This window comes from Pongo pygmaeus, chromosome 6 (genome assembly GCF_028885625.2).
Source record: "Pongo pygmaeus isolate AG05252 chromosome 6, NHGRI_mPonPyg2-v2.0_pri, whole genome shotgun sequence".
NCBI lineage: Eukaryota > Metazoa > Chordata > Mammalia > Primates > Hominidae > Pongo > Pongo pygmaeus.
Window position 1 is genome coordinate 82398590 of NC_072379.2, and position 26782 is coordinate 82425371.

At 37.6% G+C, this 26782-nt stretch overlaps 1 protein-coding gene across 1 annotated transcript in view; it reads right to left on the minus strand.

The window, feature by feature from the left end:
• Positions 1–26476, minus strand: part of ASB4 (ankyrin repeat and SOCS box containing 4) — a 54406-nt gene extending 27930 nt beyond the window's left edge. The window contains exons 1-2 of the mRNA XM_054495453.1: positions 26261–26476; positions 16379–16678 (exon numbers count right to left, since the gene is read on the minus strand). Of these exons, the coding sequence (XP_054351428.1) occupies positions 16379–16678; positions 26261–26447 (487 nt within the window). The 5' untranslated portion in view covers positions 26448–26476. The remainder of the gene's footprint in view (positions 1–16378; positions 16679–26260) is intronic.
• Positions 26477–26782: the final 306 nt, after the last annotated feature.

Here is a 26782-nt window from a genome sequence, read left to right on the forward strand (position 1 = left end):
ATCAACTTGAATTATCCATAGCCCCATTTAGTAGGTGAGGGCTAAGATTCAAAGAAGTTAAATTTTGCCCTCATGAATGGAATAGTCAAGGTCTGAACCCAGTCCGTCTTACTCCAGAACCTTCACTTTTAAGCACTGTACTTGAGTTCCTCTTTTCACATCAAGCCATGTTCCAGCCTCCTGGCCAGCCCTTGGTTGAACACCACCCCTGGTCTAATAGGCTACAGCATGGGAGGATCAAGTGTTACAGAAGGTAGCAACCTGTGCTTCCCTTTCATCAGGGGCTGGGAGCAAGGCAGTTGTAGAAGAAGCTGAGGGAGTGGCAGGTTTGCTAACTAACATATACAGTCTACAGTGGAGATGAGATTCACAGAATAAGGCAAAAACAGCAAAGTCCCCCAAGGCAGTCCCAAGACTAATTTACATTACAGGACTCTAAGTAGCAAAGGGAAGGCAGCACCACCTAGTGGACAAAAAGAGAGCTCTGTATTGAGGTCACTGCAGTCAAAATCTGGTTTCACTATTAAGCAATTTGTCTCAAGCTCAGTGTTTTAATCTGCAAATTAGGATAACAGTCTTAACCTCATAGGATAGTTGTGAGGATTAGTGAAAGCATAGACAAAGTGCCAGGCATGCAAAATAAATGCCATATCCAGCTGTTGTTATTATTATTATTATTTTTTTTTTTTTGAGACGGAGTTTCGCTCTTGTTGCCCAGGCTGGAGTGCAATGACGCAATCTCAGCTCACCACAACCTCGGCCTCCCAGGTTCAAGCGATTCTCCTGCCTCAGCCTCCCAAGCAGCTGTGATTACAGGGTTATTATTAATTATTAAGTCCAAGCCAATCTTTCTTCACAGCTCTTCCTCCTGCCCCCACCCAGGTTAATTCAACTATGCTTGCAAGAAGTGCACGTACTTCCTACTCTTACCACCCAGGTCTTTGGTTGGTGTGGCCCTCTTAATTCAAGAGTGTTGCTGAGGGCTGCCAGAATTCTGAGGCCGCAAGAAAACAAAGCAAAGGGGGCTGGAGTGATTTGCTTTCAGCGGACTCCCTAACTGGGCCTTCCCTGCAGCGTTCACTTCTTGGTGGCTCTCGCTTGGTAGAGGCTGGCTGCCAACAAAATGTTTTGTCTTGGAAAAGAGAGGGGTCCACCGTTATTCTGTCCCCATTAGCTTTCTAATTAGTAAAAACTTCAAGAAGCTGGCATGTGCTTGATTCTTAGCGTCCAATTCTGAGCTTTCATCATTTCCCCTATTTGTATGTTTTCTTGGTTAGCTTAATGGAAAAACCTTCTAAAATTGTTTATAGTATCTTCCATAAGTTATTACTTACAGAAATGACAAAGAAAACACTTACATTTCTGTTTGTAAGTCTGATATCTTTTGCTAAATGGGTGTTTAAAATGTTCAGAGGATAATAAGATCCAGGCTCCCCTAAGTAAGAAACAAATTAAAGAAAAAGTGCTGATAGAAAATAAATAAAGCACAGGCCTAAGGAAATTTCATCCTTCAATTTCCGGTTTCAGATGCTTCCAGTTATAAAACAAAGATAACACATCCAGACTGAAAACTCAGAACGGAAGACACATATGGTTTTTGATTGTAGAATTTAAAGAGAGTCAGTCAGAGAAGGAAACCTATAATGCTAACAGGTGGGAAAGAAGGCTGTGATTACTACTTTTCCTCTGAAAATGCACTTGGGAATCACCTGGCTGCAGTAAGCAACCCAAACTTGAGAAAATTGACCTAAAATTGTCATATAGGTGAGACCAAAACAATTAGTGTTTGGAGAAAAAAAGAAAAATGCTAACATCTAAGTTTAGTGACAGGGATATTTAACATACGCCTAGTTATTTCTATTATTTTAAACCTTGCTATATTACATTGTTGGAGGTAGAAATTAGAAATTGATCAAAGTGTTGCTTTTAATTAAAGAGTTTAATTTTAAGGAAAATGAATTAATGGATTTTCAATATATCTTTTTCAATCACTTATCTACACCCTTGTTGGAGCAAATCCAGAAACCAAAATAAAGGCATGATACTTAAAAGGAAAGGATCAGTTTCTGTGTTGAGAGTGTGCTTTGCAACTGCAGTTCTTCATGTTAGAAAACGACAGAATGGGGATAAACAATTGCCTTGATGGGACTCATTTCGGAAGAAACATCCACAGTTTTTCATGTCTTTTAATTAAACACACTTCTAATATACCCAGCTGCCTTCTCATTTTTGTTTTTAAGAAAAGCCTTTAAAAAAATCTTAGGATAGTTAATTTTTTAAGCTAATAGGATTCTGATTTAGCATTTAAGCTTCTCTTTTAGATATTAAGTGGCATCTTAGCACAGTCTTTTCTCCTAATTTTTTAATTAGCCAAATGTCCCAGAAGGACAAGCATTATTCAATTTCCAGCAAGACACAGTGGGAGCATCACGGACCCAAAACAAATAAAATTTGATCTGCTTGAATCTGACAAGCTTTGTGAACTGAGGCCTGATTCAACTTATCTGAGTCTCTGATTCCTCATTTTTTAAATAAGCAGAATAATGTGCAACCTCACATGGTTGTTGCAAGGATTAAATGAAACATTTTATTTTCAAGTACCTGACATAGCCACATCATAGATGCTTAATATATGTTATTTTCCTTTCAGTTTTCCCCTTCATATGCATATATGCTGGCAACATCAATTTCCTTTATATGTAGCGCCGATGCTGTTAACTTTATTAAGCTAGATTTTCCATTAAGCATTTATCCTTATTCATTAGCTAGGAGGACTGACGCACAAAGATATTAAATTATTTACTCAAGTTTAATGAATGAAATTGAAAACCCTTTTCCTCTGCTTAACATGAATGTGCCCTTTTCAGTATGCAGAGCTTTGTTGCATTTATTCAGAAGCTATTGCTAAGTGCTTAGTTTGGAACAGAGGATTAATGAGCCTGGAGACATGGCGTTGGTCACCATGGCAACCAAACTAGCTTTGCTGTGTTCCAAGCTCAAACAACGGATGTGGGATGCTTAACTTTGGCCTGTGGTATATAGCTGGGTGTTCTTTTTCATATATCTGACTCCCCATTGCTCCTTCCAATTACTCCCTAATTCTTGTGGAAAGATAAATAAAAAGAACACCCCTACTTCTTTAGGGCTTTGCTTTTTCAGCTATACCACCTAATCTCCTTCCCGAATATAATTATCTTCCCATCTGTTTCTTAAGATTTTAGCACCTAACTCACATTACTCCTCTCCTCAAAAATTCCTGACATTATTCTGGGGGGCTTTAATACCGCATGAATGACGCACTCAATCTCCTGGTCTCCCCGTTTCTGAATCTCATTCACTTCAGTTACTTTCTCCTACTCTGACTTGACGACTCCAACCCACAGTCATACCTGGACTGAGTCATTATCTGAAATGTATCTGTCTCCAGAAATCACTGATTCACATATCCAATTCTCTGCCCACAATCTTCTGTCTTTGCATCTTGCTTGTTCAGTGTCCACTATAACCATTCTTGGACTCCATCAGATCCCTCTCTGTGTTCTCTTTGTCCATTAAATGTTCCTTTCTTCTCTCCTTCTCTGTCCAGCTTAGTTCCATATTTTATCATTTTAATAACTTTTGCTGGAACTTTAAATTCCCTTCATCTCTTCATAGCATCTATCTGGGGCCATTATGAGTGACCCTAACCCTGTGTGAACCCAATTATCTGCTGTCTCAGTGCCTGCACCCAAGCAGCTGAGTGCTGTGTGACAAAAACCACCTGTGCCACCTGTGCAAGACTAGTACCATCATAAAGTCAAACATCAAAACTCAATTGGACCCTCCAGACTGCTCGGAAACCCAATGTTTCTCTGTTTGACTTACTTTCCCGTTCTCTATAATTCCCTATAATAATTATTCTCTATAATTATAGAAAATATATTCTCTCTAACAATTATTTCAAACCTCCTTTTTCGTCAAATCTTTTATACCTCTTCTCTTTTCACTCTCAACTCTCTTCACTTCTTACTTTACATAAAAAATGCCCTTCAAAGGGAAGCTTCCTTAAAGCCTTCCCACCACACACATCAACTCTCATTCTCTCCTTCTCTGCCTCTGGCTACGATAGAACAGAGGTTCTCCTCTCCAAAGTCAATCCTTTTACCTGCTCTGAATCTCATTTCCCAAACTTCTCAGAATCGTCACACCAAAAATTATCCCTACTCTCTTCTTTGTCTTCAATCTCTGCCCTACTGGTGGATTTTTCCATCAGTTTTTTAAATGCTCAGGTTTCTATCATCTAAAATCTAAAAAAAAAAAAATGTTCAAACCCACTTTCCTCTTCATCTACCTTCTCATCTCCTCTTCACAAATACTCTTTAAAAGGCTTGTTCACACTTTCAGACACCCTCCTTTTTAGTTCTCAATCCCCCGCGCTCTGATTTCTGTGTCCATCACTCAACTGATTGGTATAATCTTCAGTTCCATCCATGTCACTAAATCCGATAACAGCTGTTTAACTCTCAACTTACTGGATCTCTCCATAGTATTTAACACTTCTGACTTCTCCCTCCTTCCTGACATACTCTCTTCATATGGGAAAGAAGCAATGTGTACAACTGAGCACGATTTTACTGGTAATGATCATGAAATTGCTCTGGTTCAACTGCACGCTTTTCTCTAGTGCTAGAACTTGTTGTCAATTGAACATTCAATAAATTTTTAACAATCAACAGCCAATATGTACTATGCACTGGGCTCTGCCAAGCAAAACAGTCTCTGCTCTCCTGAAACTTATGGTTTAGTGAGGGAGGCAGATACTAATCAAAGAATTCAACAAATAAATGTAAGTGCCACAAAGGAAAGCTACAATGTGCTATGAGAATACAGAACATAGCATAGGGACCTAATTGAGTTTAAAGGAATTAAGGAAGGCTGATCCTCAGAAGTGAAGTCTGAACTAAGACCTTGCATAGGAGTAGAAGTTTGCTCAGCAAAGAAGAGGAGCAGAGCATTCTAGGTAGCAGATATGCTAAATTTGCATCCCCAGCCTTTTCCCCTAACTTAGCACCTGGAATAACGGCACTTAGGTCTTGACTCTCTAGAAAAAAAGCCAGTTAGACTTTTCTTCAGAGAATCTGACCAATCTCAAGAAAAAAAATATTCATAAGAGACTATATCAGAGATTCCTCAGATGAAAGGTCTAGCCAGCTATCCTAGAGCAAAAACACAAACAAACAAAAAACCTCTACGTAGATGATTAGATTCCGAATCAGCTTTTAGTGACTCGGATCTTAAATACAGGCAGACAGCCAAGGATTATAAGACATCTAAGGAAAACCTCTAATATAGTTGACAGAGACAATTAAAACAGAGAAAAACAACCTAGAAAAGATCTCCCAGAAAGTAGAGAATAAAAAAACCTAAAATAGGAGAGACGAGACAATACAAGACAATTAGAGAAACAGTCCAGGGAGGTTTGATGTTCAAATAATAGTAATTCAAGAAAGAGAGCATATAGAAAGCAGAAGAAAAGAACTCACCCAGGAAATAATTCAGGAACATTTTTCAGAACTCATAGACAAGCATTTTGGAATTGAATGGACTCAGTACAAAGGATGAAGATAAACCTACCAAGGCAGTTCATTGTGAAATTTTAGAACATCAAAGACCAAAAGAAAAAAGAATCTAAATTCCCCAGAGAGGAAGATAATAATTCACATAAAAAAATGAAGATGTAAATGGCTTTCAATTTTCCAGGTGCAGTACTGGAAACTAGAAGGCAACGGGGCAATGCCTTCACCATGCTAAAAGAAAATGTTTATGAATCTAGAATTCTACTCTAACTCGGGGGTAGAATTCATGCACTGGGGTGCATGTATAGTCTCACGCACCCTTTCTCAGAAATGTACCAGAGGACATATCTAACCCAAACAAGCAACACACCAAGATTTAGGAAGACTTGTGGTCCAGAAAACAGGGGAGAGGAAAAGGGTGTCCCTGGGATGATAGGGAATGGGGATCCCAGGATGACAGTTGTTCACCAAATGCACATCAACCTGAACCTAGTTGGAGCAGGTCTGAAGACTCCAGAAGGAACTTTTTCAAGAAAATAACATTGATAAAATACCCACTGAGTTTAAATATTTCAGAAAAGATTAAAACTATTGTCTGACCAGGCACAATGCCTCACACCTATAATTCCAGCACTTTGTAGGCCTAGGCAGGAGGATCACTTGAGGCCAGGAGTTAGAGACTAGCCTCATCAAAATAGCAAGACCCTGTCTCTACTAAAAATAATTTTTTAAAAATTAGCCAGGCATGGCCCACGAACCTGTAGTCTCAGCTACTTGGGAGGCTGAGGTGGGAGGATTGCTTGAGCCTGGGAAGTCAAACCTGCAGTGAGCCATGGTCATGCCACTGCATTCTAGCTTGGGTGACAGAGTGAAACCCTGTCTCTAAAAATAAATAAAATAAAATAAAATAAAAATATTGGCAAAAGCTTTGAGATTAAATAGCAATGAGTATGTAGAAAATTAAGCAAAAGAATGAAATAAGACAGTTTTCTACAGAGATAACAAACATTGTACAAAAAAGAAGCTATCATAGTTGACCACAGCCTCATAGTTATAATATAACTCCATCATAAGGGACAGGGAATGAATAAGTACTTGGGAGGAGGGACATGGATAGAGGAAAAGGAGCCAGATCCTCATTTTCCATTAGAATAAATCAATAGATTCTCATAAAGCTGCTTCTATTGCTACTTATTCTTTTCCACTTTTATGGATAAATAAATGGTATTTATTTAGTAATTTGGAGCTAAATATCAAACTAATCAGCTCAAGGAAGTAAAAGTGGTTGTCTCTGAAGAAGGAATAATCTAGTACTACATTTTTCATAATAAACCTTGAATATGGTATCTTCTTAATGTCTTTTAAACAATTTTCATATTTCTTCCACCTCTTTTGCTAAATATATTTTCTAGGCCCCTTAAATTTCTTGTGATATTATAAATATATCTTTTCTTACATTACAATTTCTAGCTACTTATTTCTGGTATACAGAAATGCAATTGATTTTTGTATATTGATCTTAAATGCACTACCTCTGCTGAACTCAGTTACTAGTTGTAACCATTTAATTGTAGATTTTCTTGGATTTTCTGTGTAGACAAACATTCTGTTTTAAATAATGGCCATTTTGCTTCCTTCTTTTCAATCATCATACATTATTTATTTTTCTCTTCTGTTTGTGCCAGTTAGGACCTCCAGGACAGGGCTGAAGAGACTGTGATGAGAGCAGAAAAGTTGTTTCATTTGTGATTCTAAAGAGATGCTTCTACAATTTCACCACTAAATAGACTATCAACTTGAAAGCACTGCTTAAGGTTGTGTTTCCTGAAGTGTGGTATGAGTTTTCGTGGAACATTCTTTACGGGACTGGAGTAACTGCTGACTGACTAGGTGTGAGATAGGGACTACAAACTCATTTCAAGTTCACTCACTCAGAGCAGAATGATTGGAGGCAAGGCTTCTGGAAAAAGCAGTGACCAGAAGACATGGCCTTTTAGAGTCATTTTCTGCCATCTGAGAACAGAGGGTCTCTGAGCAGATGGAGGTCAAGAATTTAATTGCCTTTTATTTACTGTTACTGTTACTCTCAATGTATGTCAAGGGATTTTGTGTTTCAATTTTTTATAGTAATATCAAGTTTCCTTTGAAATTAAATTTAATAAGTAATATCAATTTGATGAGAACATTAAATTCGTATTGTACAGGTGGTACTCACAATACAGCAGATGTTGCAAAAATCCTCAGGGTGGTTTGCAAATGACTAACATGGTCAGATTTATGCTATTACAATGTATAACACAGAAGATGAAAAGATGGAACGCGGCGAGGTGGTAAGAGCAGCGTCTGTCCGGCAGGCATATCTATTTCGGATTAAAATGAAGGCCAGTGACATCTTGCCTTACCATGTTCCACTTCATTGACCAGGGAATTTCCTAACATGTGGGTGACTTGTGTCACTGTCAGATAAAGTAGCAGGGAACAGTCTTTTAAAAGGCATGGCCCCCTTTACATTGTCCCCGTGTTACATTCTGCTAAGGAACATTTGAATTTTTATGGCTTTCCTGCAGTAACAAATTTTCTTCCTACTGTCAGGATTTGCTTCATGCAGAGTAAAGCAGGCAGCTTTCATTTTCCTCTTACGAATGGAATAGGTAGAAATAATATGCTGCTTATCAGCCACCTAAACCTGCCCTGACTCTCTTTATTCATAGGGAAATGCAGGATTCAAGGAGAGGACGTTTTTCACCAAGGTAAATAAGCCTTCTCAACTGATGAACATTATTTTACTAATACCAAAGGCAACAAAGGCCAGGAGATGGGGGCATTAAGTAGAAAGGCAAACAGAAAACTAGCAGACAAAATCCAGCGTGGGGATAAAGCAGGCTCTGCAACACTGAAAAAATAGGGGAAAATCCTTTAAGAGAAAATTGGATTCAATTTTTTTGCCTCAATTAGCCTTTTCCACAAAGAGCACTTTTCCACAAACAGCCCATTAAATAGCAAATGAAATTACATCGGTTTTCAGTTGCCATGGCATTGGTTCTTCCTCTAATGGACTTCTGTGGTCCTGAGCTTAATGTTAGCCTGACGTATTTTCCTTGTCTATATGTTGTCTCAATTCCCTCTGTCCAGCTACAAAGTGATGTATTTGAGTTCTCCCCCAGAATATCTATGACACAATCTAAGAGAGAGAAAATTTAGCCTTCGGCTATATCTCTAGAGACTGAGAGGGTAAAACTGATGAAGAGCAGCATTTCATTAACCGTGAACCACACAGTTTTCATTTATTAGGTGGCAGTGGGTCCCCATCCATGCACTCAGGGCTTCTGGAGCCATTCCCAGATCTGTCAGTAATCTCAGTAACTATTTATTGAGCACTTTCTATGTGCCAAGTGCTGTCCAAGAAGCTGAGGCATAAAAATGCAAAGGAAAGAAAACAAGATGCTCACAGTCTTTTAGTTTCCAGGTTAGAAGACCTACCTGCAAAACACTTACTTTCTCCTCATGCATAAGATGGGCTGAAATTTTACCCAATGATCTGATTCACAGGTTTGTTTTCTTATTTATATATCTGCCAGCTGCCACACTTTAAAAAATTATTCTAGCAGCAAGGATCTAAAATAACAGATTTGCCTTTTCGAAATTGCTTAGCTACAGTTAAACATTAGCTATGATATCAAGTTTGACTCTGATATTTTAAATATTATTTTGATATGCATAGTCACATACAATTTTTAGAAAAATACATCTATACAGTCCATACTGTCACATAAGCTGCTTTTTACAACCTTCCCATGTGAATGGACATTCTTTTAAACATCATTTTAAATATCTGCATGGTATAGCGGTAACAACATGAAATTTTCTATTAGATGTGTAAGTGTTTTTCAGTTTTTCAGTAATATAAATGACTCTCTGAGGGCAAATAGGAATCAAGCAATTTTTTGAGACTCTAAATACATTTAAAAATTAAAAGTGCCTATCTATATATTTTCAATTGTGGTACATTTTAAATGTTTTTCTTAACCAATCAAAACTTCTAAGACAAAAATATAAGGTAAAATAAGTAAAACATACTCTAACTGCATTATTCTAAAAACTCTTACAGAATTAGGAGAAAGTCTCTAATTTCTAGTGTACTGCAGGTCATGTGACCAAGCACAATTCTAAGTTACATGATCAGTGTCTTTCTTTTTCTTTCTCCCCAGTTATCTCTTTGACTTTAGGTATAACCCAGTTCAGAGATAACATCTAAAGTCTGAATTTGAGGCCCTAAGTAAATGACAGCCCTGGGTAAAAAGGTCCCCTGCCTAGAATTGGTCCCTAATCCTAGAGGTGAAATTTCTAAGTTACAAGAAAGTTTTAAGCTTTTGATATGTGTTATCAATTTGCCCCCCCAGGCTGGTACCTATTTACATTCTATTAAGCCTGTGTAAGAGCACTTCCCTATGTGTTTGTCACATATGTATTATCTTTTGTATGCTTATTAATGTAATAAACAACAACAAAATATCGAATTGTTATTTTAATTCACATGTTACTGATTACCAATGAAGGCTATCATTATGTCATATATTTATTTGCTGTTTATATGATTATTCTTTTTCTTCCCTTAAATATTCCTGTTCTTGGTCGTTTTGTTCTTCTTCTTTTTTTACCTCTTTCTCTCTCTCTTTTTTTTTTTTTTTAGTTGTTAGCCTCATTACTTTAATTGAAAAACTTCTGTATATAGTAAGCCCTTTGTCATATAGTCTCAAATATTTTCCCCAGTTTTATGATTGCCTTTTAATTTTATGGTGTTTGCCCTACTGAAGTTGAACATTTTTGCTTTCTCTAATTTATCTTTATTTTCTTTGTGAATTCGGCCTTTGATGACATGGCTTGAAAGAGTAAGCGGATCTTTAATGGACTTCTATTCTCTCTCCTTGATTGTTATAAGCCTAATTCATTAGTGTCAGCCTACAAGCGTTGCCCAAGCTTCCCCCTACCTCTTTCTTCCTTCTCATCTCTAGGTAGTCTCCCTCTGTTGACAGGAACAAAAGAGATGGGGAATAACTGTACTGGCTGGGAAAGGTGAAACCTCTAGGGAGTGAAAGGTTTGGCCACTCTGTCAGTTTGTGGTTGATGAAGTCACATGAAAAGGCGGCAATGTAAAAAGTTAACAAAGTTTCAGTTACATCGGATGATGAATAAGTTCTGAAGATCTAATGTACAGCAGGATGACTATAGTTAGTAACACTGCATTGCTTACTGGAAATTTGTTGAAAGTAGATCTTAAATGTTCTTATTTATGATTAAGATGAAAAGATGGAACGCGGTGAGGTAGTAAGAGCAGCGTCTGTCCAGCAGCCATATTTATTTCGGATTAAAATGAAGGCCAGTGACATCTTGCCTTACCATGTTCCACTTCATTGACCAGGGAATTTCCTAACATGTGGGTGACTTGTGTCACTGTCACATAAAGTAGCAGGGAACAGTCTTTTAAAAGGCATGGTCCCCTTTACATTGCCCCCATGCTACATTCTGCTAAGAAACATTTGAATTTTTATGGCTTTCCTGCAGTAACAAATTTTCCTCCTACTGTCAGGATTTGCTTCATGCAGAGTAAAGTAGGCATCTTCATTTCATTATTACAAAAAGTAAGACAAAAAATGTTTTAATTAAAAAGTTAATGAGTAAATTAATATATAATTTCTAAAATTCCTAAAACTCTTAAAAATAAAAAGCTTGCATGTTTAAACTAATTAAATTTAAAAATCAATAAAGACAAAAACTAAATCTAAACATAAATGAATCAGTAAATGTGAAGAGTGGTGATGGCCACACATAGAAAATGTGGGTAAGCTCCAAATTATGCCTAACCTTGTCCCTGTAGCTTCCTTCCTAAAGGGGAGGCTGAAAAAGCAAAGAAGAGCATGATTGCTGGAGGGAGGTCACAGGCCAGTATTATCTACAGTTGGAGATCAGAGGAAAACCTTGTGTGCCAAAGGAAGTGATTCATAGAAATAACAGTTGAAGATGCACGAGACAGGATAACTGAAAGGTTCCAGTCTTTCAGAAGTTGAGATGAGATGAAATCCAGAGAATATTGGATACATCCTCATTTTTAACAGATGAACCAAAGAAGAAGGAGAATATGCTGGGCTGAATTTTTTCTTCCCCTTCATTTCCACAGGTTGAAAAGATCATGGCTTTTTTTTTTTTGGAGACAGATCTTGCTCTGTCACACAGGCTGGTGTGCAGTGGTCCAATAATAGCTCACAGCAGCCAGCCTCAAACTCCTGAGCTCAAGCAATTCTCCTGCCTCAGCCTTCTGAGTAGCTAGGACTATAGTTGCACCACCATGCCTGGTTAATTTATTTTTCCTTTAGTAAAGATGTGGTCTCATTATGTTGCCCAGTCTGATCTCAAACACTTGGCCTCAAATGGTCCTCCTGCCTCAGCCTCCCCGAAATTCTGGGATTACAAGCATAAGCCACGGCTCCTAGCCACATGGCATCTTTCATAAGTCCAGTAATCCTACTACATATCTCTAGTAAGCTTATTCTCCCATTTTTTTTCTCCCCAACTTCCTATTCCTTCTCCATTCTTATCAAAATGTCTACGCTTTCTGCTCTCCTCTCATTTTTTGGCTGGTGACTTTGACACATTGTTGAGGGGAAAAACCATCAGAACTCCCTCATCTTAGCACCATCAAATCTATAAATATTCTGGCATTTAAAACCATCTTTTACTTTGTCCCACTTCTTAAAAATGAGGATGCTCCCAGCTACTCGGGAGGCTGAGGCAGGAGAATGGCGTGAACCCAGGAGGCAGAGCTTGCAGTGAGCTGAGATGGCGCCACTGCACTCCAGCCCAGGCGACAAAGCGAGACTCCGTCTCAAAAAAAAAAAAAAAAAAAAAAAGAGGATGTATCCCATAGTCTCTGGATTTAATCTCATCTCAACTTCTGAAAGACTTTCAGTTATCCTGTCTCGTGCATCTTCAACTGTTTTCTCTCTATGAATCATTTCCTTTAGCACACAAGCTTTTTCTTTGATCTCCAACTGTAGGTAATTCTTGCCTGTGATCTCCCTCCAGCCCCCTCCAGCAATCATGCTCTTCTTATGTTCACTTCTGCAGCCTCACTTCTTTTTAACAATTGTTTACCTGTGACATCTCTGGTTTCTTACCATCCATTTGTACTTTATACCATTTAAATCTGGCTTTCAACACAGTTTCACCAAAACTATTTTTGTCAGTGATAACTCTGTCACCTAATCTAATGAACATCTAATTAGCCCTGTGTAGCTATCACTATAGCTGGCCACTCTCTGCTTCTGGAACCTACTACCTCTTTCTTTGTCCTTGTGTTGCCAAAATACTCTTGGTTTTCTCCAATTTTACTTATCAGTATATCTTACTCTCCTTTATTGGTTTCTCCCCATCCTTCTAACATTGAAATGTTAGAATTCATCGGGGCTTTTTCATAGATTCACTTTTCTGTATATATACTCTTTATCCAGGTGATTCCATTGATTTCCTTGGCTTCAAATACAATCTATAGGCCAACAATTCTGAAATTATAGCTTTAGTCCAGGGCTCTGTTCTGAAATCTATACTTTTATATAAAGTGCATCCTTGACATTTTCACTGAAGTTTCAAAGAGATATGAAAACTCTCATACTTAAAACTGATCTAGGAGGACTCACTCTATCTGATTTCAAGACTTGATACAAACCTATGACAATCAAGTCAGTGGAGCATTAGGGAAAAAAATAAAAATATATATAGGTCAATGGAATAGGCTGGAGTCCAGAAATAAACCCATGCATATATTGCCAATTGATTTTTGACAAAAATACTAAGGCAGTTCGATGGTGAAAGAATATTCTTTTCAACAAATGGTGTTGAAAAAATTGGGCATCCATATAAAAAAAGATGAACCTAACCCATAACTTATACCATATAAAAAACTAACTCAAAATGAATCTAACTCATAACTTATACCATATAAAAAAATTAACTCAAAATGAATCTTATACCTACAAGTAAAATCTGAAATGACAAAACCTCTAGAAATAAACATAGAAAACAAATTTTGTTGCTAGGAGGAAAAAAAATTAATAAATTGAATTTATCAGAATTAAATACTTCTTCTCTTTGAAAGATACTGTTAGGAAAATGAAAAGTCACAGAATGAAGAAAAATACATGCAAACTATGTACCTGATAAATGACTAGTATTCAGAATATATATCAAAAACTCTCTCAAATCAATAAGAATACAGGCAACCCATTTTTTTAAAGGAGCAAAAGTTATAGACATTTCACCAAAGTAAATAACATACAGATGGCAAATCAATACATGAAAACATGTTCAACGTCTTTAGTCATCAGGGAAATTCAAATTAAAACAATGAGATACCATTACAAACATATTAGAATGGCTAACATTCTAATGATCTACCCCCTAGTAGAGGGACATTTAGAATGTTACCCAATATGTTAGCTATTCTAATATGTTTGTAATGATTGCAAACTGGTGTTGTCCATGCTGATCTCAAACTCCTAGACCCAAGCAGTTCTCCCACCTTGGCCTCCCAAAATACTGATATTATAGGTGTGAGCCACCGTGCCCAGCCTAATTTTTTTTTATCTCACATTATCAAGTTCTGCCAAGCAACTGGAATTCTCATACATTGCTGACAGAAATACGAAATGATAGAACTACTTTGGAAAACAGTGTTGCAGTTTCTTATAAATTTACCACATAGCCATCATCCCACTCCTAGGTATTTACATAAGAGAAATAAAAATGTCCACATAAAAACCTGTGTGCAAATGTTTATATCAGCCTTTCTTTGAAAACTGACAAAACCTAAGGACATTCCAAATGTCCCTCTACTGGGGGGTAGATCAATTTTGTTATGTGTATACAATGGAATACTACTCAGCAATAAAAAGGTCTAATTTATTGGTCCATGCAACCACATGGATGGATCTCAAATGTATTATGCTAAGTAGGAGAAACCAGACTCAGAAGCCTACATATTTTATATTTTAATGTATATGACATTCTGAAAACAGGCAAAATTATAGGGACAGAAAACGTCAGTGGTTGCCTGTAGATGTAGAGGGGAAGAGGACTAACTACAAAGGGCATCAGGAAACTTTTTAAGATGATTGGCATGATAGTTTCACAAAAATAGTATTTCTCAAAATGTTAAATTGTACTGTTAATTTTACTGAGTGAAAATTTTACCTCCATAAACTGACTTTTTAAAAAATGGATTTAATGATTATCCCTACATAGGTGCCTCTTCCTCAAGTTTCTTTATCTCAAAAAATGGCATCACTATCTGCCTATTTTCTGAAACCTGGAACTTGGCAATAATACTTGGGACTTCCTTTTTCCTTCACACCCCACCCACATCCAATCCATCTCCAAATCCCAACAATTCTACTTCCAAAATGTATTGCAAACCCATCTCCTAAACTTCCTATCTGAGCTTGCCCCTATCTGAGCTTCCTATCTGAGCTTGCCCCTATCTGAGCTTGTCCCTATCTGAGCTTTCTATCTGAGCTTGCCACCATCTTCTCTCACCTAGACTATTACAATAGCTTCCCTACTGGTATCCCTGCTTCCATTCTTGTGCACCTCCAATCCATTTTCTGCATAACTCCAAAATAATGACTTTAAAGGAAAATTAAATCATGTCACTGTCTTACTGAAAACTTTTTTGTGGCTCTATTTCAGAGCCCTACACTTTGACCCTCGAAGGCCCTGTAGGATCTAACACATCCAATGTCATCTTGTGACACTCCCCTCTACACTCTCGTCCTTCCCACCCTACCCCACATCGATGATACTCTGGTCATAGTAGCCCTCTTCTATCTGTTTAATATTCCAAGTTTTATTGCTCTCTTAGAAATTTTGCTCAAGCTATTTCCTATAGCTAGACCCCTCTTCCTCTCGGCTTTCTTTTTTAATGGCTGTCTCCTTCCCATTTGTTTTTTGTTTGTTTGTTTTTGTTCTTTGTTTTTTGTTTTGAGACAGGGTCTCTGTCAGTCAGGCTGGAGTGCAGTGGCATAATCACAAGTCACTGCAGCCTTGACCTCTTGGGATCAAGTGACCCTCCTACCTCAGTCTCCTGAGTAGCTGGGACCACAGGTGCATGCCACCATGCTCGGCTAACTTTTTTTACTTTTTGTAGAGATGGGGTCTCCCTATATTGCCGAGACTGGTCTCGAACTCCTGGGCTCAAGTGATCCTCCCACTTTAGCCTCCAAAACTTCTGGTACCACAAGCATGAGCCACAGCACCTGGCCGTCCTTTTCATTCTTAAAATTTCAGCCTACCTAGCATAATATCCTTAGAGAAGACTTTACACATTTTATAGTAATTCACTTCTGACATTCTCATTCATAACTCCTGTTTTCTCCTTCACAACACTTTCCCAATTTATAATTATATATTTATGAATTTATTTTGTTAATATTTATCTCTCCTATTAGAATATACCTTCTTTGAGGGCAGGAGTATTTTCTCTTTTTCATTTACTTAGTGCATTACCTGATGCATAATAGGAGCTAAATAAATATTTGTTAAGTAAATGAGTAAATGAATGAACTTCCTGCTATTAGATAATAATAATAAGATTTTAATGTGATCATCACTGAATTACCTGAATCAACAGAACTATGTATTTTTTAGGGCCTTCTGTACTAGGCATAATTGCATCTTTATGCTTACTACATCACCTGGGGGAGGTAGGGCTCACAAAGTCTTGAAACCATGAGTGTACAAGCAGACAATAATGTTGGCCACCCAGAAAGGCTTACCTCTCCAAACCAATTGCTTGGCACAGAGAATGGAACTTGGAGTTGTACAAAAGTGCAAAGCTGTGTGTCCACTTAAGGAGTAGCAATTGAGCTTTGCCCCACGATCACAGAGGATCTTAACACAATCCACATTGGCCATTTCACAAGCCACGTGAAGAGGGGTTTTCCCATTGGGTCTACAGTTGATTGTAGCATTGTGGTCCAGTAGCACCAGAAGACATTCCACGTGGCCAAACAAGACAGAGAGATGCAGGCCTGTGGCCCAGGAAGACTTCAATTTATAGCTAGGCAACCAGTAACCTGAAAAAAAAAAAAAAAAAAAAAAAAGGAAAGAAAGTTTAACTTCTTGACCTAGGCTTTCTCCCTGTTCTGTGAGGATTTTTACAAGTATTTTATTTTGGCCACATTTATAAAAGTGGGGTGGAGAGGGGATGACAGAGGTTTTAAACTAACAGCTAATGGGTCTGCAGGCGTTTTGTTTAATAGCATATTCTGATATTCATCAGGGGAACAGGCTTTCTCAAGCTCTCACTGTCTCTACTATTTCTTATTACTGTGTCTTGTTCCTTTATTTACTTTACCTTTCTAGGTCTTGAAGGCATTTAAGTTTGGGATCTTCATTTATGTAACTGTATTTTATTTTGCATGCTGAGTTATTTGAGATGCTTCAAGGATAGTTTTTTAAAAAACTTTCAATCATTGAGAGTTTGTCTTGAATGATTCCAAGGCTGTCAGTTGCAAGCTTATAATTTTTATTCTATCCAAAATCTTTTTTCCTATAGTTGTTGTCAATCCAACATATGAATGTATTTAATCTTTTTTAAAAAATTATCACTCCAACATTTTATTTGCTTGCCTGTTGATTTATGCAATATCGCTTTCCAAAGACGAATTTAAGGCAACTCTCAACTTTCACACACTTAAAGATTTTTTAAACGATTTAGAAAATGAGGGCAAAACAAAAAAGTAGGAAAATAAAAATGTCAAAAGTAAGACAAATACATACACAAAATATAAACTGTATCCTATACACTAGAATGGCATTGCAAATTTGCCTTTGAATTTCCTAGCAGCCAAAATAAACAGGAAAATAAGATATGTTGCAAAATTAACTATGTCTACAAGGCATACCTAAATGAATTGGGCAGGGGAAGCATAGATGTGCCTAGAACTGAGATCTTCAATAATTTTTCCCATTGGTTTTTGGAAATGTGCATTCTCTCTCTCTGCCTCTCTCTCTCTCTTTTGTCCCTCTGATCTCTGACTTCTATACGCTGAGCTGGTCTTTTTTCTATAAATCTGCAACTGTTGCCACATTTGACAAGCTATAACTATGATGACTTTATAAACCTTCTTTCTATGTCAATGCCAATAGCCATAGCATTTAAGCTTTTATGAATGGAGAATGGAAAATAGGTGCAGAAAGAAAAAATACTGAGGGCAAGAAGATGAAGAGATAGTTCTTCAACAGTCACAGCGTAGAAGTTACTTTAGGGCTGAAACAACAAAATAAATTTTAACATGGATAAATCAAAAGTTTGCTTATAGATTATAAAAATTCCACTTATAAGTACAAAGTAAGCAGAATATGATTTAATGGTCATTTATTTCAGAAACAACTTAGGGATTTGAGCTGTAATCTCAAAATAAGCCAACAGTGGGATGGTGCTGCCAAAAAAATAATACAATCTGAAACTACATTAATAAAAGTGTAGTGCCCAGAACAAGAGAAGTAAACGTTGTATTCTTCACTGATTAGATAAGGTCATAAGAAATCTAGAATATTACGATTACTACTGGGCATTGCCCCTTACAAGAAATGATGAACTACTAGAGGGTGCTCTGAGGATGATGACCACATTAAAAGTGGGCCTGGTGATCACATATTAAATTTCTCTCATTTAAGTGAAAAACACTAGAGACATGCCACTCCTGGGTATTTATCCTATAAGCATAAACACCCATGTGAAATGTCCTAAAGGATCACTGTATTGCACAACTCAACAAAAAAACACCATTTGCATTGTACTCTGTGAAATGTGCTCCTGGACTTAGGAATCTTGACAACCTGGTCTACATACAAGAACATGCACTACACTACAGCATTGTTCGAATGGCTAAACAACCTCCATGTTAATTGATAGGAGACTGCTTCAATAAATTATGATACATCCGTCCAATCAAATACTATACAACCGTTAAAAAAAGGGGCAGTTCTATATAGACTGAAATGGAAAGATCTCAAGATATATTACTGAGTGAGAGAAGCAGGGAGCCAAACAGTATACAAACTATGCTATCATATGCAAATATATTTGTAAACACTGAGAACACGAAACTGGTTATAGTGGTGGCCTCCAAGAAGAACTGGGGGATTGGGGGATCAGGACAGACATGCACTTGTTCTTGTTACAAGGAGGTAACATACCAAGTTACCTCCTTGGTAACTTCTAAATTTAGTATCCAGTGCATGTATTGCTTTTTAACAAAAATAAATAAAATTAAAATAAGCTATTATCTCTCTGTCCAGAGGGGAAAGAATAATTTAATTTAAAGAAGCTATTTACAAGGTTGTGCACAGTGATTAATCCCACAGGAATGAATGAACTCAACCCAAAGTTTGTCTTTCTGCAATGTATCCTCCAACCTACCTATACACACACACACACACACACACACACACACACACTTTAATCCCCTTTTTACTCCGTTCAGAATTCTACAGCCATCTTGCTTTCTCTCCCTCCCACCTTTCCCTTTATCCAAATCTACTCTTTAAAAAGAAATCCAGTTATTTCACATTAAGGTCTAATGGACTGAGGATTGTTTAAAGTATGATCACTCTCAGATTATCTGAATTTATGGAAGAATCTATATTCAGCTAATAGAATTAAATTCTAAGATATTAATTTGAGATTCCAGACACTGGGAAGAGATGGTGTTGGATTATATGGACTTTCCATGACAGAAATAAGTAGTGTCATAGACAGTCTGAGCTGGGGAGTATCAACTCCACGCCTCATGTGTATGTGTGTGCAAATTGATATGCACACACAATGCATGTACATATAGATTCATTTATACATTTCTATTGAGTTATGTACACTGAATCTCTGTTCCAAGCAGAGTTCCTAAGCTGTATGTCATGCAGCTTGCTTTTGATGATGAATAAATCACATTAACTTCAATACTTAATCAGTCATTTTAATACTCAAATTTCCTCAAAAAGCAACTGGCAAAAACAGTCTTTTCTAACTGCCTAAGAAGTTGGTTCCAGGTCTGAAAACCAGGATGTGTTTTGCCTGCTGATTAACAGCAAAAATTAGGCAGTTCTCTGTGACAACTGATTGGAAATTTGCGCCTGCTTCTGCAATGGGAAGAAAAATGATCCCAGCAAGGAAGCAGCAGAGAGCTGATTAAGAAAACACCATTTTGATGTAAAATCAAAGAAACACAGAATGTTAGAGCTGGAGGGAAGATTATCCAGTCCAAGCCTTTCATTTTCCAGATGAGAAAACTGCCACTTTTTCAGCCTGCTGGAGCCATGAGTCGCCTGCCTCAGTCCAAACTCATGGACTCAGAATACCCGCAATGCAATTTCCATCTGTCTTTGTCTTTGTGGAAGCAGAATAGAATTACCTCCAAGCCTGCTTCACAAATCACAAGGAAAGGAAGAAGATCCTCAATTCATCTGTAATATTTCACATCTCTGATATGGAAATGCATTTGCTAGTTGAATTTTTTCCTCCTCCTAACTTCCAGGTAGCACCTAAAGAATCTATCCTGTTTATGTATTACGTGAATCAGTCATCCTTGGCCTCTCAGTCAGTTTCTTCTGCATCTCCTGTAATCATAAACATTAACTGGGCAATCAGGCTCACAGACTACCAGGTCCTGGAATTCAGCCAACTCCCAGAATGGAGTTGTGGTTACAACTCACCTCTCCTAAGATAGGAATGTGTGTAGATAGGTGGTAACAACACACATTAGCTGCTGCCCCTGGAGAGCTGAAGTGGAGAAATGGGAAAAGGACAGTTTACAGGCTATAGCTTAGGGTATACTGAAGTGTATCTGGAAGCTGTGTTGCAAAACTTTGGTGATAACGTGGGGCAAGGGATTTTTGAATAATTCAGCCCTGAGCATATCAGGAAAGCCTGCTGCTTTGAGCAGAGAAAAGAGCAGCCCCTGGCAAAAGGGCCATCAATGTACAATCATCACTTTAAAATGAGGCTGGGCCTACAGGTCACTGTGTAGCAAGTGTGGAAGTAAATACACTTACTGTCATGGAGGACCAAACCCCAGGTAAAGCTATCTTCAAAAACCACAGATGAGGCTGTGACTGTTCACAATCTTCTGCTGATGCCGATATGTCAAGAGATCAGAATTTGTCCCCCAAAATATAACCACCAATGATCACAGCAAGCTAGAAACACAATTAACTGATCAGGCAGATTCATTTTTTACACACTCCCTTCTTCCCACAGCAAAATTTTCCCAGGGCTTGGAAACCTAGAATGTGATTTATTCCTAGTATTTGTCTTTCAAAAGCCCCCTCTGCTCACCTCTGCAGATTTCAGGCTGCCCTTTTACTATGTGTTTATACTTCACAAAGGACAGAGGTGAGGCAGAACCGGGGAACCAAGCCCATGGGAGCTGGGGGTGGAAGGTGAAGCAGCGGCTGCCTCCCTCTAATGTAAACCACTCACACGCTACCCCATGTCTACAGTCTGTGTGCAGTGACAGCTCCTTGCAGGAGAGTTCTGTTTGAATAAGAAGCTCCACTAAGAAGAAAAGAAAAATACAGATTATTTCCCCTATGTACAAAACCCACAGGAACTCCCAAATACAGGCCATGCCCATGTGGCTTTGACCATGATACATAATCTGTTTACATAGTTTCACCTTCATAATGTGATTAATTATCTGCATGCCGGAATCTGAACTTAGAGAGGGTCTTGTCAAAGCTTCCATTTTACAAATGAAGATAATTAGTCTGGAAGAGGTTAAGTAGTATAAAGTGTCCATGTTCATATTAACAAGCACCCACAGAATCAACTCTAACTCTCAAACTCCATTGCCCCCAAATCTTTAAATAGCCATCTATGATCTGAAGGCTACATGCAGTTTACCTCCAAACTGATATCACTTGTAGCTAAAAGTTCTAAAGGAATTTGAGAAGTTTTATCCCTGAAAAGAAAATATGCAGACTAATCGTGTGTGTGTGTGTGTGCACGCGTGTGTGTGTGTTTAATTTAAATCTGAAACCAAAGAGATATGCCCCAATAGCTGGGTAGAAAGCTGCCTAGAAATATAGCAAGGAGCAAAGTGTTGGGGCCTTCTTTTGGAAGAGGGGATTGGTTCTGCTCCAGCGTTTGGAGAGGATGTACACATTTCTGGTAAACCTTCAGCTAAGCCTGGGCTCTGCAACAGTTATCAACTATAATGTTATCTGAGTCAAAAGAACCCCACACACCAGAAGCCTCTGTTATTACAGCCAAAGGTTACACACACTGCTCGTGGCTGGATTAGCAGACATTTGCTCTGCCTGTGTCCACGTATTTACACAGTCCTGAAGGATTACAGACTGAAGCACAATTCTCGGCTATTTTTTAATAGCTAATATTTTCCAGATAACTCAAAGTTCCCCTGGGAAGGGGGGATAAAAGCAAGTTTGAAGTGTAAAATGTAAAAGAAAAAAGTTTGAACATCGAAGAAAGGAAAAGAACCCTAGGATGGAAATGGGAAAGCAGGAGAGTGAATTTCTGGCAAAGAGGAAAATTAGGTGATAAAGAAATTATTCATTCAGAGAGTGGAAATAAGAACTTCCACGATATTTGGATATAAGTTGCTACTTAGTAAAGCAGATAGAGTACCTGCCAGAAAGTTTTTTAAGTGAATCATTCATTGGTTATTGTAATTAAAAATATGACTACCAACCAAGGAATCAGTGGCTATGGGCCATAAACGAAGTACTTAAAGTGCATTACCCTGATTAATAAATGGACTCTGATTAACCTTGCTGACTAGGGAATTTCCTGCCAAAGAGATAAGTATGAAATTCTGCCTGTATCATTTATGAGCCAAAGCTTATACATCTGAAGGAAGATCAAGTCAGTAAAGCCTTTGGAAACAGTTTTATATTTCCAGTATGGAGGTCACCAGTGAAAACCAATAGAAGGGACCTTTGTGTTTTCTTTAAAGATTTCTTCTGTGCTTGACTTCACTCTAAATACTCAGTGGTTGGCTAATAATAAATGTTATATCACTGACATCCCTTGACTTTCAATGACTTATCGCATTTGGCAGTTAGAAAGTTGTTCTTTATGTTTTCTTTATATCATTTTTATTTTAAAGTGATCAGCTGGTAAACGCAATTTTTGCTTACTTGTTTTTGCTTTTAAGACCCATTATCTCCTCCATTCCCAGGGAGGTCTCTCAAATGCCAACCAGCACATTTTAAATGTTTGCTTTACAAAATGTGAGAAAAGTTTCTTTAAATTAATAAAACATGATTTCATCTGCAGATTTTATTATGAACCTTAAAATAACTTAGAAAAGTAAAGTGAGAGCTCTCTAACTTTAAGGATCATGATTAGGTGCTGGAGAAAGACAGGATCCACAGTTTGAACACGAACTCTGGAGGCTGGCTTCTAAATCTGTTCTCTGTCAAACTGGTAAGAGAAGCTACTCAATGAGATGGGCCCAGTGCTACAGAGGAAAGCAGAAATGAGCTTCCAGACTTATTTGTAATCCAATAGCTTTATTCTGTCTTCCTCACAAAATGCACATTTCATATTTGCTTATGAGCTAAACTTTTGATTACTGGTGTGCCCAATAGATTGTAAATTTGGGAAGCACTGTTTAGATTTTAGGTGATCTATTAGCCAGCAGAGTTCTGAGTTCCCTTTTCAAAAATTATACACTGACTTTCATATAGGCTTAGATGGACTATATTTAGCGATAAAATTTAGTTACTTCTTAAATCCTATAAAAATGCTGTATGTTCTAAATAAATAAGAATGGCTTAGAATTGATTGTACTACTTTTCATTTTCTATAGAACTATCAAATGTTGAATATAGAATTTTAGTATTGATTACACAAGGAAATTTAAGAGTAGCATGAGATTTGTTATAGGTTTTGTGCATTGTCTTTCTTATTAAGCCAAAAATAACTGAAACCTGAAGATTCCCACACTTTAAAAGTAAACAGGAATGTTCTGTTTCCTCATCTGGATGCTGGTTACATAGGTTTGTTATTTTGTGAAAAGTAATCAAGCTGCACACTTACTTATGCACTTCCGTGGAGAACTTTCAAAAGTGCTTTAAAAAAATCAAAGAGCACTGTGTAGCAGTTCAACAGTGTCCAACGTCCAAAATTTCTCCTTTGATTTAATAAAGTCTCACAAACTTTAATCCAGTCACATACCTTTTAAGGCCACACAGAAATGGGTCCTATTCCTTTGAACTATTTAGAAAAGAACTAACTAACCACTGTAGACTGCTCAGCTCCACGCTGTTGCCTGACAATGACTTTATGACTTAAGAAATTGATACAACCACTTAGATCTACTAGCAGCTAGGATTCTATCTATCATTTCCATTCCTAACTTTCCATTCCTAAGTTTAAAAGGATCGATGATAAGGCTGGAAGCATGAGAAAAAAATTGGAAGAAACTTCTTTTTTTTTTTTTTTTTTGAGATGGAGTCTCGCTGTGTCGCCCAGGCTGGAGTGCAGTGGTGCAATCTCGGCTCACTACAAGCTCCGCCTCCCGGGTTCACGCCATTCTCCTGCTTCAGCCTCCAGAGTAGCTGGGATTACAGGCACCCACCACCGCGCCCGGCTAATTTTTTGTATTTTTAGTAGAGATGGGGTTTCACCGTGTTAGCCAGGATGGTCTCTATCTCCTGACCTCGTGATTCGCCCCCCTCGGACTCTCAAAGTGCTGGGATTACAGGCGTGAGCCACTACGCCCGGCCTGAAGAAACTTTTAAGAAAGATGAGGTTTTAACCTGGGTTTAAGACTAAAGAGACAGGTCCTTGTGCCCATATTCATATTAAACAGAGTAGTGGAGTAGTGTGTTTCTTTCTACACATGCATGCACAGACACAAATTTCCTGCATAAACCCTAAAAGTAAGAGCACAAATTTTACTAGTTCTGTGCAAACATCCACCTGGCATACATAAGAATGGAACTGTTCTTGTCCTTTTCCAGAGGGTGTAATTTGCTATCTCCCTAATTGAAAGCGACATCCCACAGTCCTAACACTATGAAAACACCTCAATTCGTGTGAATGAAAATTCAGCTCTATGAGGACCATAGGAGTCAGCTCATACTGACAAGAAGAATTTAAAATGTATTTTCTTTTCCTTCAAGGGTGATGACACCGATGGAAGCAGGAGAACCAACCAGACCCCTCCCCTCCACTTCCCTACAGCCTGCACCTAAAGCTTGGTTTCTTATATCCTCAGAAACTTCGCACAATCTGTGCAACTTGGCTTGCTCAGGAGATGAGAGAAGACAGTCTTTGCAACTTAGGGTCAAATAACTTACCCACTGACTTGAACCTGAGTTATTTCACCCTAGGCACAAATATAAGCTTTTTAAAAACATCTTAAAAATTAGTTTGGCATTCAGACATTCTATCACTGAACAAAGTTATAAGATGAAAGCAATCTAATTATATAGTATACACATTTTCCTTCTAACAGACCCCATAAACTTTTTAAAAAATAGATCCCTTCTTTGTCTTCCCATCAAAATATTAATGCCATTAATGCCAAAATATTATAAAGCCCTTGAGTAAAAATCATAAACACAGTAACTAGCCTCAACTCTTCTATACATCCCTCAGAACTGACAATCGGAGGACAGTAAATTAATGAAGAAATACATACTGTACCATTAGCATTTGTATCTGGAAATGTATTATACTGATGATTTATAGATGGCCGGAAATCATCTTTAAACATTAAAATAATGACTGTCTCTAAATGCTATACACAAGACCTTAGCATCTACATTGTATTAAACATTAGTGACGTTGAGCAGCATGTTTGCAGTATGCTCACCAGATGATCTAACTACTCATGTTCCCCCCATTAACCAGTTGATTTGGGAAATCAGAATCAGTGGAACTCTAATTTATTTCTGATTTATTAAGCATGGGTTCCAGAAAATTCCTTGGTAAAAAAAAAAATTGTTCTAATTTTTGTTTTCCTTAGGTCTTTATAAGGCAGATATTCTGTATTAAACACATCTACAATTTTTAACAATTATTGTAGTCCAGGAAAAAAGTCAACTTTTTGGTTTTGCTGAATTCAGCTTTTGTGCCTGAACTGAAAACTCATTAAAATGATGAAGACCATGAAGGTACTTGTGGCACTGCTTTATCCATTTATTAACCCTCCAAATGCTGGGGAGATTCCTCTTTTTCATCCACATGGACATAGAGAGGATATATCTTTAAGTAGCTGTTAATGGAGAATTAGCAGCCTGTTCTTAAACCAGGTACATTGTCTAAGATAGGGTTTCAACAATCTGGTTAGCCATAATCTAAAAATGTTTTCTTCCTTCTATATCATCATAGTCAGAAGAAAAGTTAAAAACAGAGAGAGAGTGCATTGCTAAAAATGATTGTCTGGGATTTCAAGTCCTAGGCCCAAGGGTGGGAGAAGAAAAGGAGAGACACAACTTATACACATATATCAGCCCACAATGTGTTTTAGTTTAAAAAGAAAGAAAATATCAATTTAGAAATATTTTTTAAATGAATACTTAAAGAAACAATAAAAGCTACTGTTTAGAGTGGATAACTGACACTGTGCATTTAAAAAAAATCATTTTCTACCAGTTCTACAACAACACCTATATGTTTTTACCTTGTTTATAAGATGCCAAAACCATATTCTCATCTTCGACTTCAAAAACAGTGTCCACATCTATTTGCCTTTGGATTAAAATAGCCTTCAATTTTCCGAAGTCATTGGACTTTAACGCCTCAAGGAAATTTCTCTTAACTAACTTGGCAGCTCCAGATTTAGTGACAGGGGCAGTGGTGCCGTCCATCCTTCCTCTCCGTCTGGAAGCTTTGTTGTGATTTATCAAGAGAACAGCACCGAGCAAACAGGCGCATGCTGGAGAGTCCACAAACTGTCGGCTAATTTTATCCCAAAGTTATGCTGATCCGTTCTATTTATATAGGGATCATTTCAAACTTCAAAATATCCTTCTTGGCTGTCGCTACATTTTCAGGTCCTTTAAACTGGTTATATATTAACTGATCCATTCAGTAATATACAGTGTCAATATGAAGGAAAGCCCCCGTGATACATTTCCAAGCATGAAATGTCACAATTATTTCTTATATGATCAAAGTAATAACATAAGATTTAAAAACTCTT